This window comes from Balaenoptera borealis (assembly GCF_965194805.1).
Source record: "Balaenoptera borealis genome assembly, chromosome: 14".
Classification (NCBI taxonomy): Eukaryota; Metazoa; Chordata; class Mammalia; order Artiodactyla; family Balaenopteridae; genus Balaenoptera; species Balaenoptera borealis.
This window is the reverse complement of record NC_138875.1, coordinates 88,381,865-88,395,361: the sequence shown is the minus strand read 5'-3', so window position 1 is coordinate 88,395,361 and position 13,497 is coordinate 88,381,865. Positions and strand designations below refer to the sequence as shown.

General features: G+C 48.2%; 2 protein-coding genes across 2 annotated transcripts in view; one reads left to right on the top strand and one right to left on the bottom strand.

The window, feature by feature from the left end:
• The window catches only part of TMEM132C (transmembrane protein 132C), a 382,337-nt gene that overhangs the window by 65,659 nt on the left and 303,181 nt on the right, over positions 1 to 13,497 (bottom strand). The window contains exon 4 of the mRNA XM_082353213.1: positions 10,419 to 10,602. Coding sequence (XP_082209339.1) covers positions 10,419 to 10,602 — 184 coding nt within the window. The remainder of the gene's footprint in view (positions 1 to 10,418; positions 10,603 to 13,497) is intronic.
• Positions 1 to 13,497, top strand: part of SLC15A4 (solute carrier family 15 member 4) — a 186,708-nt gene that overhangs the window by 155,403 nt on the left and 17,808 nt on the right. The gene's annotated exons all lie outside the window — the stretch shown is intronic.

Sequence of the window (13,497 nt, the reverse complement as noted above, 5' to 3'; positions counted from 1 at the left end):
CATCTGAAAAAAATGAGTGGATGATGCCGTAAAACAAGTCTAAATACAAAGTCTATTTGTAAAAGGGATTGAAACGGCTCCAGAGAATTCATGACGTCCACACAGACACATCTTCTGTTTTTTCCTCCAAAATATTTCCTTTTTCCTCCTGTGGGACAACTACTGAAAATGAATTGTAAATTCATTCCTAGACGAATGCTCTAACGGGTTTCAAATGCCGACATAATTATGGGGCGGTAGAAGAAAGGCTGACAATTATTGAATGTTAGCCTTGGCACGGCTAACCACACAGAAAACAGTAAGAATCATACATCTTCCTTTCAGCTGGAGAAATTCTGGCAACAAGTATTTTGGAGCAATGTCCTTTTGGCAGGAGCAGTGCCAGGGGCTGGTGGCCAAATGATGGAAGAGACAGGAGTCCCTCACTTCGAGGACAGATACGGTGGGTCATTTATTCATTCATTCAAGCCACAGTTCCTTATTAAGCACCTACTGTGTGCGAGGCGTTGTTCTAGATGCTATTGATAAGAGTGGTCCCTTCCCTCCCGGAGCTGACATGCCAGTGGGGAAATTCAGACAATGAACACATAAACAGGCGATTTTCTGTCCTGCTATGAAAGAAAATCAAGGCAGTCAGGGCAGAGAGAGTGACTGGGCTGGGAGAAGATGAGGTCACTGAAATCAGTCTGAGAAGATTTCAGCAGGGATCTGTGTAACATGGGAAAAATGCAGTATAGAATCTGGAGGAGAGGCTCCAGACGCAGGGACCAGCAAGTGCAAAGGCCCTGGGGCTGGAATGCACTGGAAGGGGAGGTGAGGAAGATCACTAGATCAGAGAGCAGCTGTGGGCCAGACATTCAGGGCTGCCTAGGCCCTGGTGAGTCCCACTGTATTTCATTCTTTCTTTCTTCCTTCCTCCCTCCTTCCCTCCCTCCCTGCCTCCCTTCCTTCCTTCCTTCCTTCCTTTCTCTTTCTCTCTCTCTCTCCCTCTTTCTTTCTTTTGCAAGGGGAGTTATCAGAAGGGTGCCATTCTGGAGGAGCGAGACCTGGTCGGGTTCTCAACATGAGGAATGAGCTGTCAGGGGTCAGGATGGCAGCAGGGAGATGCTGGTGGTTTGGATTAGCCTGTGGCTGGAAGGCAGGGAGATGCCGCAGCCTCTGAGACCTGTTTGCAACAGACACAACACAGATGGGAAGGTGCCACATCAGAGCATGTGGCAGGCGCTAGGGGAACCGGCAGGGGCGGAGAATTCTGCGCCCACAATGCGTTATTCCTGCTGTAACATCTCACCGGCCACCTGGAGTCTTTAAGAGGCTGACTGTTATCCTGTCCAGTAGTTTCCAGGCCGTTCCTGACTTCCTTCCCCTGGAACTGACCAGGATCCAGCATCCTCTGGATGTGAAGATCTGTCTTCTCGGCTGGTGGGCGCTGGGGCTCGGCAGACGGCGGTGCTGCGGGAGTGCGTCTGCACCTCAGAACCCGCCGTCTTAGGGGAGAGGCAGCGGGAGGGAACAAGGGCCCCAGACGCACAGGGTCTTTCAAAGCGGACATCGCAGGATAATGTCTGGGATGCTGTACATGGGGACAGGGCCTGTTCTTTGCTGTTTCCCCAGCCTGGTGCACAGCCGGCCCGCAGACAATATTTGATGGAAGATGGAACGAATGGACGGTAAGGGACTCGAGGCCGAAATGAAATAGAGAGGAAATCCCAGCTGTCACGGAGCCAACCTTCCAGACTGGGGGAGGGCTGGTGGAAGCAGGCAATAAATATGTAAGCAAATAAAAACGTGGGACTTCCCTGGTGGCGCAGCGGTTAAGAATCTGCCTGCCAATGCAGGGGACACAGGTTCGAGCCCTGGTCCCGGAAGATCCCACGTGCCGCGGAGCAACTAAGCCTGTGAGCCACAACTACTGAGCCTGCGCTCTAGAGCCCATAAGCCACAACTACTGAGCCCATGAGCCACAACTACTAAAGCCCGCGTGCCTAGAGCCCGTGCTCCGCAACAAGAGAAGCCGCCACAATGAGAAGCCCGCGCACCGCAACAAAGACCCAACGCAGCCGGAGATAAATTAAAAAATTAATTAATTAAAAAAATAAATAAAAACGTAAAAAAGAGAATGTCGGGGAATGATAAAAGAGGAATTTCCTCAGATATGATGAGACTAAGATATGGTAGCACAACAGCATGGGGTGTCAGGAGACAGCTGTTGATGCTATGGGGGGAGGGGGACCCTCATGGGCTGAGTCTGCAGGAACCAGGCGTGGCGGGGAGACTTTCAGGGGGAGGACTCAGCAAGGACAAGGATGCTGAGAGTGGAGGCGCTGGGCAGCACCTCAAACCACACCTGGCACACAGTAGGTGCTTAATAAGGAGAGGTTCACCGTGGCATCCCCTCTCCCCACAGGCTGGGGTGATGGAGGGCTTGGGGTGAGGGTTTAATTCTCTGCGGCCGTAGCTCTTAGTCTTTTTTGTGTCATGGGCATCTCTCACTGGCTGGTGAGGCCTAAGAATCCTTCTCAGAATAAAGTCTTTAAAATTAAAAAGATACATGCACCCCAGTGTTCACTGCAGCACTATTCACAGTAGCCAAGACATGGAAGCAACCCAAGTGTCCATCGACACATGAATGGATATAGGAGCTGTGGTACGTATATGCAATGGAATACTACTCAGCCATAAAAAAGAATGAAATAATGCTGTTTGCAGCAACATGGATGGACCTAGAGACTGTCAGTGAAATTAGTCAGACAGAGAAAGACAAATACCATACGATATCACTTACATGTGGAATCTAAAGATATGGTACAAATGAACTTATTTACAAAATAGAAACAGACTCACAGACATAGAAAACAAACTTATGGTTACCAAAGGGGGAAGAAGGGGGAAGGAATAAATTGGGAGATTTGGACTGACACATACACACAGCTATATATAAAATAGATAACTAATAAGGACCTACTGTGTAGCACAGGGAACTCTACTCAATACTCTGTAATGACCTATAGGGGAAAAGAATCTAAAAAAGAGTGGATATATGTATATATATAACTGTTTCACTTTGCTGTACAGCAGAAACTAACACAACGTTGTAAATCAACTATACTCCAATAAAAATTAATTTAAAAAAGAATAAAGTCTTTAAATGCATAAAATAAAATACGTAGGCTTGCAAAGGAAGCCAACCGTGCTAAAATACAGGTATCAAAATATAAAGAATATCTGAAATAGAGTAATGCATGTGCTTCTGTGTTAGTGTACCTCAAAATAAGATCTAGGATTGGGTGTAAAGTGACCGTAATTTCCAATTAGTGAAAAGTAGAAATGGTATCTCAGGGTGTCTGGATCGCCAGTAATACGTATGGAAATCTGTGATACAAGTGCAGTGGTGGTTGCTAATACTTTGGGGGATCTCTGTTCATAATGGGCGGAAACGCTGAGTCTTGGTTAGAGGTTGTCAGTGAACGTGGAGGTGGAATTTTCCCCATCCAAGTTCACAGACCTGCCTGAGGTCTCTGTGCTTCCCAAAGGGACTAAGGACCCCTGCAGGCGTGCTGTGGCATTTTTACGTCCTGGTCATCTGCCACTTCCCATCCTCTTGCCACTCTCTCCCAGGACTGCTTTTCTGACATTCCAGGGGGAAGGCTGGGGTCGTGAGGTGGGTGACCGCATTCTTGCTGGGAACGTGGGGTTTTGGGGTCACTCGGGCTGCGGACAGATTCCCCTGGGGTGTCCTCTCCCCCATCCAAGGTGATTCTGACTACACATGGCTGAACATTTCTATACTAACATCATGTCTTTAGGGGATTTATAAACAACTGATTCAATACCTACTGAAGTATACCTACTGAAGTAGCATTTCCTTTTAAATATAATTAGAAGTTTAACATGGAACTACTTAAGGTAAAAGAGCTAGCATTTCCTGAAGGCTTACCAGTGCCAGACAAGGAATTCTGAGTATATTTAGTTCTCAAAACAGTCCTATGAGTCTGGTATTACTTCTATTCCCACTCTACAGATGAGGCACAGAGAGGTCAAGCCACTTGTCCAAGGTCACACAGCCATTCAGAAGAAGAGCTAGGATTTACGCCAACATAGTTGGCTCCCAATTCCTATACTGTTCTCTATTAGAGAAAATATTAAGTAAAGGATAAACTCAGTGGTGTATGGACATTGTAAAAAGTGAGAAGTTGGTGTGCTAAGGGCTGGCAGTTAACTGTGCCACAGTGCATGCGGTTTTCTCTCCTGGGGTCCCCTCTTATAGTACATGGGCTCCGACTGACATTCAGGGTGAGGAAGAAGACAGCACTAGCCTGTGAGTCCCTCCAGCTAATTTTCCTATGTTAGAGTCACTTTTTTTCTCCATCTCCATCTCTCATCCCCAGTGAAGTAATATAATCTTTAAAATTAGAGCAGTTTTTACTTTCTATGTAATGTAAGTAAAATAATGGAAAGTATCAACTTGGGAAAGACCTGAGCCATTGCTCATCCCCACCCCTTCCTTTTACTGATGGGGAAACCCAAGATCACATAATAATGGTGAAAACATGAATGACAATCATAATCACATTTTTGGAGCATTTTCTTTGTGGCAGGCACTGAATAAGGTACCATTAACTGGATAATTAATCAGCAACCTTGAAACCATTGCCACCAAGTCAAAACAGCTTCTGATGAGTCACAGATCAGCTTTTTAGACACAAATCTGGGCTGGTTAGTTGGAGAGAGGGACATTTTTAAATTGAATTCCAAAGTAAATCTCCAGCTGTGGCAAGGAAACACTTATTCTGCCCATAGAGTTATTCTTCAACTGCGCAAACATTTTTCAATTGCTGAGAGCATCAAAGCCATCCTTGAAATACTCCTAGAGAATTACAAATGTAAAATCTTCAAGTTGGAGAAGGAGCGTGGAGATCAGGGTGTTTTGGGAAAATCAGAAAACATTATCTTTTTTTTTTTTTTTAATTTAATTTATTTATTTATTTATGGCTGTGTTGGGTCTTCGTTTCTGTGCGAGGGCTTTCTCCAGCTGCGGCAAGCGGGGGCCACTCTTCATCGCGGTGCGCGGGCCTCTCACTGTCGCGGCCTCTCTTGTTGCGGAGCACAGGCTCCAGACGCGCAGGCTCAGTAGTTGTGGCTCACGGGCCCAGTTGTTCTGCGGCATGTGGGGTCTTCCCAGACCAGGGCTCGAACCCGTGTCCCCTGCATTGGCAGGCGGATTCTCAACCACTGCACCACCAGGGAAGCCCAGAAAACATTATCTTTTCATTGTCTCTTTAAAAATAGTATTATCCCATCCCTGTCAAAGGAGATGTCCCTCGATTCTCTGAAATGCCTGTATTTGCCTTTCTCTAACACAGGATATTGCCAACATGCTTCCCCACGGACCTCAAAGCCAAGTTAAGTCATCCATCACTTGTAGATTGGCAGGGGGTCCAAGAGCATCTCTGCAATGCCACAGGCCTGCGAATGCGCGTTCCGTTCTGGTTCTCTGCATTTAGCAACAACAGAGGATGCAGAGAAGGAACCACGGGGTAGAAATATCCGGCCATGGGGTTCAGATGCCCCCGTGAGATCCCTTAACCCCTCCCCTCACAGACTGAGGATAGTTGTGATGTGTCCTCTGGGAAGGAGAGTCTGAAGCTCGTACCCCTCGGTATCCCTCAGCATCCTGGCTGGAAACAGAAGGTCCACTCAGAGGAGTTGAACTGGAGAGTGTGTGATGACAGAGCTGTGGGCAGGATCAAAGGAAACAGCCAGGGGTGGTGCAGCACCCAGAGGCCCATCTCAGCTGGTTACTGGTACCCAGGGAGAGGAGGACCACGGAAAACAGCCTCTTTGACAGGACAGGAGCCGTCCGCAGAGAGGACCGTGCCCCTGGCAAACGTGCGGCAAGATGGGGCCGGGGGTGGGACAGGGATACAGCAAGAGGGGGAGGGCTGGGGATGCATCAGCGTTCCAGAACTGCAGTAACGAAGTACTGCAAACTGGGTGGCTTAAAACAACAGCAATTCATTCTCTTGTGATTCTGCAGACCGGAAGTCCAAAATCAAGGTGTCCCTTGGGCCGGGCTCCCTCTGAAGGTGCTAGGGGAGAAGCTTCCTTGCCTCTGTTCTAGATTCTGTAGGTTACTGGCAATTTTTTGCTTTCCTTGGCTTGTACGTGCATCTCTCCAAGCTCTGCCGCCGTCCTCAAACGGCCTTCCTCCCTGTGGTCTCCTCCAGATATCCAAATTGAGCTCTCCTTCTAAGGACACCAGTCATTGGATTTTGGACCTCATTTTATTTTCATTTTAATTTTTTTTTTTGGCCTCGCCGCGTGGCATGCGGCTTGCGGGATTGAACCCGGGCGCTCGGCAGTGAGATTGCGGAGTCCTAACCAATGGACTGCCAGGAAACTCCCCTACCGTTTTAGTTTTAAATAAACTGCAGGAGAAACTCTGAGACATGAACAGAACTGGGAACCGGTTACACGCCATCCCCTTGTCCCGCGTTATTCGTCTTCATGGCAGCACCTTATCATGACCTGGTCTTAGCTTAAGAAATCGCTTCCTATTTGCTGTCTGTCTGCCTCCCACATGCCCCTGCCCCCTGGGGGGAAGACCCGTTTGCTTACTGCTGACTCCTCCGGATGGATCACAATGTGCTCCCACAGTGCCTGCACCTCGTAAGAGCTCAGGGCGAGCCTGAGTGGGTTCTGCACGTCTTTATTCTTGGAAAGAGACCAGCATCCCCGCACCCCTGCCGCCAACCTGCAGAAACTGCCGCATGGAGGTCTGCGCCTGACCTCTGCTCGTGGGGTCTCAACTAGTGCTGTGAATACTTTGCTCTTATGTCAAAGAAGAACTGAAGCCCAAGCACTAACGTTGCTGCTTCACCTCCTAGTCTGTGCTGGCCCCAGGCTGCCCTGGACCAGCCTTCGGTCCTGGTCCCCGCAGCCAGACCCCTCCCTCTCTCCCGCCCCAGCTGATGTGGGCACTTTGAGGGCAGGGGCTGAGGACTGGAGGGGTGGGAGATGCTCGAGGGCCAAGGAGCTGGACCCTGAAGCTTGCCTGCCCGCATGCAAGGAAAGGGTCCTGTCGCTGAGTTAAGTCTGACGGCGGGGTGGGTAAATGATGGCTTTGTGAGGCCGGGTTCTCGACCTAGGATGCTGCTGGGGGCGGGCAGCGTGATTCAGGGGGCTCCCGCCTGGCAGGGTCACTCTGCTGGAGAGTTGAGGGCACTGTCCCCGGCTCCCTCCGTCTCATTTACTCACTGGGAGTTGGAAGGTACTGCTGGGTGACACGGAAGGCCACCGAGAATCACATCGGTGGCGTCATGGCTTTCTTCCTGGATTTAGGAAGGGGCTTGAGAAAACCTGATTTTAAGGTGAGAACTTCCCCAAAGAGGCCCATTTCCTATTCGGGAATCCTCTATGTTACCTTTCGGCAGTTTGCTTTCCTTTAGAATGAGCAACGATTGGGGCAATCAATTTTTTTCAAAGACTGACCCGTTGCCTCACTGACTGCTGACAGGTAACATAAAGATTTGCCTCTTGTTCAGTTTTTTAAAAAATTTCTCATCTTCTAGTCAAGCTGCCATTTTATTTGCTACTTCCTTCCAATAAAAGTTTCTGTTTTGGCTGCTTCTCAAGGTACTAAAGCTCATTCTAGAAAAAAAAAAACACCTTTGAAAATATAGAAAATAAGAGAATAGAAATCCCTCCAAATTGCCTCTTTCATTGTCTACTTGCTAGTACAGTTCCTAATCGTCCACATCACTTTGCAGAGTTGATGTCAAACTGTACATTCGAGGGGAAGCGAAATGATGACATCACATGAGCTCTGAAATCCGGCCGTCAGAAGTCCTCGCTCCCCGTGCGGTCAGCCACTCTGTGACCTTCTGGACGAAGCCAGTTTGAATTCATTTACAGCTACTTGCACACAAAAGGATTCTGGGTGTGGCATAAGTCGTCATCTCATTTTACCTTAAAGGTATTACAAAAACACAGCAAGCACAATAATAATGATACCTTGCTTCAAAGAAGGCTTTCTTGTAGTCCCTTGAAAAGCATGGCCAGGGACTTCCCTGGTGGCCCAACGGTTAAGACTCAGGGTTTCCAATGCAGGAGGCATGGGTTTGATCCCTGATCGGGGAACTACGATCCCACAAGATCCCACATGCCACGCGGCACGGCCAAAAAAAAAGCGTGGCCAAAATCATATCTCATATACTTATAATGACTTTACTTTTCACAGTATCTGCACGACTTATCTTTTTGAAATAGGTAGGGTGGGAAGTAGGCACGTATACCCTAGAACTGATGTCGAGGTCCTGTGACATAGGTCTGCAAACTTTCTCTCTAAAGGGCCAGACAGAAATTATTTCAGGGTTTGTGAGCCAAGAGGCAAAACTGAGCATATTAAGAAGCGACTTATATAACCGTTCAAAATGTAGCTATTTGAAAATGCAAAAACCATTCCTAGCTTGCCTGGTGTACCAAAAGAGGCAGCAGATTGAATCTGGCCCATGGGCTGTAGATTGTTGAGGCCTTTTCTAGGACATGAAAAGTCAAGAGAAGTCATTCTCTAACCTCAGAGTATTAACACATCCTAATACCTCCTGTGGTGGACATTTGTTGCTGTGTCTGACTAGCATCTATTGCCCCTCCTTCAGTGGAATCAGATTTTCCCATCATGCACCACGCCTACCAGCCCTCCATCTGATCCCAAACATGCTCCAGGGGGAAGGTGTTCCCCAGGCCTGGCCATTCAGAGCACCACGTCCTTTTGGCTTCCGTGACCGGCTTCCCAGGTTAGACGCGTGACCCAAGCCAAGCCAATCAATTCCAATCAGAGCCAGTCCTAGGAGTTTTCTTGGGCGACTGGCAATGATCTTTCACTCTTTTCCTGCTGGATGTGATGCTGTGACTATGTCAGCATGGCACTGCCGGGGGCCACCTTGGGGACAGAGCCTCCTAGACAGTGACTCTAGCCAAGAGGAGCACAGAGCTGAGGGGGGAGGAGAAGCCACCTTCCGTGATGACGTCATTTGCACACCTGCATCCTTGGTGCTCAACCGGTGCTCTGCTGTCTCTGTCTAGAGGCATCGGCATAACTCAGGAGCTTTAAAAAATACCCAACACAGACCTCCTAAATGAGAACCTGCATCTGAGAAGAATCGTCAGGTGACCTATATGAACATTAACATTTGAGAAACACTTTTCTAGACTTTTTAAGTTATGTGAGCTGGTTACTTCTCATCGTGCTTAAGCCAGTTTGAGTTGGGTTTTCTGTCACATGGAACTCAAAGACTTCTAATTGATGTATTTCTTAACCTGGTGTCAATGAAGTCTGCTTATTCCAAAGCTGAACAGAAATTAGTTTTAGAATAACCATGCCAGGCTCCATGTCTATGAAGGCGAATTCTGGCAAAGACCATTGGAGCTATACTTCAGGACACTCTTCCAGTGCCTCTGAAACGCCATCCTCTATGTATCTCCATAAGGGGGACTTAACACTTGTGCACAAGCATGGTCCTGGAGGATAGTCCCGGGGCTTGGCAGACGTGGGTGAGTGACCAGAGGATAGAGTTACAGTCTAGCCCCTTATCTTCCTCTTCTTTTCTCAGTTCCAGCTGCATGGGGTCTAGCTAGAAGTTGGTAACACGGGTTTGTGTATACTCTATTTGTGTTGTGTTCGACTTGTGTCAATCATATGTTGACTTACTGTGTAGTGAGGCAGAAACTGGGGTAGTCACCCAACTTTTCCTCTGTACCCATGTTTCCCAGCCCTCTTGAAATCTGACGGGGCCACGGGACTCCTTCTGCCCAAGGATGTGTGTGAAAGTGTCACATGTAATTTGTAGGCCACTGCTTAGAAGAGCTTGCATGTCACTCTGACTGTTCCTCTGTCTTTGCCACCAAGAAGGCCACGTGTTCCTGATGTTCTAGCTGCAAGATGATGACGTATCCATCAGTCTAGATCCCTGAGAGACTGCCTGGAACAGAGCCTCCTACCATCTAAACCACGTGGCATAAGCAAGAACAACCTAGATTGCATTAGGCACCTAAGATTTGGGGGTTGTTTGTAGCAGCAACATACCATACCCATCTTAATAGACATAGTGGCCTAAAGCTTCCTTATAAGAAAGGAACAGAAATAAAAAGAACTGGAGTAGACTTCAAGAAGAAAAAGTAAGTAAATACTATAAATTTGGCAAATGTCATGAAGCTGGTATGAAAATAGCTGAAGTTGAGACAGGCTGGATTAACGACGACAGCAACTTCCAAGGACTAGGAAGAGGCGAAATTGTGAATGCAAACATCCCATGAAACAACTGCAGCAGACATCCTGGGAAAGAGAGGAGGGACACCAGGGTACGATCAGACAGCTGAACACATGATCACACGCGCATGCGTGATCACGCCGGTCTTACCATGGCCAGGGGCACGATGCCAACCAGGTCTTTCTGGCTGATGAAGATCTCAGACACGGCGATGTCTGTGGTCCCCCTCCGCGGGTATTCCACCTGCCAGGTGATGGGCTGACTCGCCGACAGGCTGCTGAAGCTGGCGATTTCAAAGTTCACCTGCACAACCTCATTGAACGAACTGCTGCTTCTGGAAGAGAGCAGAGGAAAATAGCTGTAGGCTGACTTTGTTCGGTGGGAGGACCTTTCAATCCCTTTGCCCCGCTCTCCTCACAATTATAACTAGAATGTAAGGACAAAGGAAATGCCTTTCAGGCACAGCACCTGGGACTTGGCACCAACTACAAGGTAGGGACCTGGGCGGGTGGGAGGGAATAGCACCCACACGTTAAGGATGCGGGAGAAGGATCTTCAACACTCAGCATCAGTGTATGTATTGATGAGTCTCTTGGATTGATTTTGACCAGCTCGTCAGACAGTGAGTTAATCCAGTTTGCCTCACCCTGGCACCATGAACCTGGATGACCTTGGAACTAAATGGACCCCCTTCAAGTTCAGTGTCGTCTGTGTGGCAGATATTGTAAGCAGCTAAATCAACGTCTTTCAACCCCTTCCTAGCTTATCCTCCTACAGAGGCTGAGAAGCATAAAACTACCTTTCTAGACTCCCTTGCAGCTACCTGCAGGCTTAAAGCCAAGTTTCCACTTGTCAGAGCCACTCTACTGGTACTTAGATGTAGAAGTGGGTTATGAAGCGGCAGCGGGGAAGGAAATTAGGATTCTTCTGACAAGCATCATGGTCCTGGTTCTTCCGGGGCAGCTGTGGTGGTTCTGCCATCCAGGCCCCTGTATGATCATGCCAAGTGATGTTTCCAGTGCAAAGGTCCACTGCAGAGTTGGTCATTTTTCTTGTCTGTGTTTCTTCCCTGTCTGCCTTAGTCCCTGGCTGTGTAGTAAACACATTCGATTCAACGGCTCTCCTAGAGATTCTTGGAATTGTCCAGCATCCTTTAAGGAAAACTCTTCTGTTTAGGAGGACTAGCTAGCTAAAGGGACTGATGTCTGCAACTAAGAAGTCTGACCAATATCCTGTATCTGAAGTGGGTACATGTATTACGTATTTTTTAGCAAGCTTGCCCCAGCAATTCTGATGCTTTGGGAACAACCGACAGTCCAAACATCTCATTTTTTGGATGACAAAACGAAAGCCCAGGAAGGGAAAATTGCTTGTTCTCAACCACATAGCTAGTTAGTGGCAGAAGCAAGCTGAATGTAGCCTCTCCCATTTCCCAGCCCTGTGCTCTTGACGGCATTCTCCCCTAATTTAGTTGGGGGTCGAGTATGAAATTACAAGACACCAAGCAAGTTTCCCTAGAACAGAGATGGGCAAACTGTGGTCTGTCAGCCAAATACAGCCTGCTACCCGTTTTATGTAAACAGTCTCATTGGACCACAGCCCTGCCCGCTTGTTTATGTTTTGTCTCTGGCTGTTTTCGTGTTACATACAAGAATACGGTTGAATAATTATGTCAGGTAACGTAACACCTGCAAAGCCTAAAGTATTCACTAACTGGACCTTTACTGAAAACGTTTGCCAGCCCTTGTTTTAGGAGGTCAGAGAAGGGAAAATGGGAGAAGCTTTCTGGAACTGCTGAATCAAAAGAATCAATATTGGTGGAGACAACAAGGAAGGGCATCCCAGGCATACAGCTGGGTTTGTAGGGTTGGCCAGGGAGATCTTGAAGCCAGGCTGAGGTGCCCCCAATGCTCTTTGCCTGTAGGCTAATTATTAAGTAAGTGGTGGGCCAACAGTTAACACTCTCTCAGCTGGCAGCTTCTGGGAAGGCCGCCTGATGTCAGGTGAATTGAGGGGGATTTTCCACAGCACATCAAGAAAGAAATATCAAAGATGTTAACACTGCATCCCAAGCATGTGCTGGTACCACTGTGAAGAGTCACGGAGAAACTGTTCCCTTTGCTGCGGGTGATCGTCAGTTCAAGATGCACCCACTCAATCTTCGGGTCTTGCCCAGTAGCCAGAACGCTAATTTCTCACTCTGTTACCCTCAGGCCCGTTCAGAGGCTGGGGCGGGATGTAACAGCAAGGTCGCTGCACCAGCCAAAGCACCGGGACTCATGAATCTTCCTTCTGGTACTCCGGGCTGGAAGTGGAGCCCAGAGGATAGCGATTTATGACATGCTGCATATCCCTCTGGGAGGGAAAACGAATTCAGCGTCTGGAACCTCAAGCCATGGTCTGTGCAAGCTCAAGCGTGAATTATTTGTCTTGGCAAATGAGGGAGACGTGTCTGGAATCTGGAGTGTTTCCAAACTAAGACTTCTTGGTCCAGCAGCTAAGGCCTGCAGGGATCGGGGTCTGCGCAACTCAACTTCCGGACATCCTTCCTGCATGCTCTGGCCAGCCTCTCCCTCCACTAGGGTAAAGACTTCCCTCATTTCAGGGGGTTTAATCTTACCCTCTCAGGAGTAACACCCTCCCTTGGTATCTCCTTATCTGCAGCAGAGCTAGCTACGTGGCTGTGCTCGCTGGAGACGTAGCTGTTGGTTATCTGACTCTATTCAACAAAGAATTCACTTTCCTTAGTACTGCACGTGGCAAAAATCCAGTTATCCAAAGATCCCATCGTGGTCCCTAAAGGATGCCTATACTGAGAATAATGCTAGAGATTTTACAATGTGCCTTCGACCTACCCCCATCTTTGAGGTGGGAGACTCCTGCCCTAAAGACAGTGCAGTGTGGCGATTTCCAAACTGTGGTCCGTGGGACCCCTAGTGCACCCAGGGGTGTGTGACAGTGCTGGCTTTGGGGCTGGAACTGGTCCTTGATACACCCCTTTCCTCCATCTCACTCCTGCTTCAGCAAAAGCAGATCCAGTGTTACATGTTGTGAATATTGGGCATGCAAGAAGTATTTTATTAAAGAATGAAAAAGAAAGGAAGTGGTAAAGGGCAGGAGAGAGGTTAGTGGGTAGAACCAAGAAGAGGACCTGTGACTCTTTCAAGGGAACACAGCCAGTGTCATGACTCATTTGCTGTCACCTTCCAAGCAGACCTGCTGAGCTCAA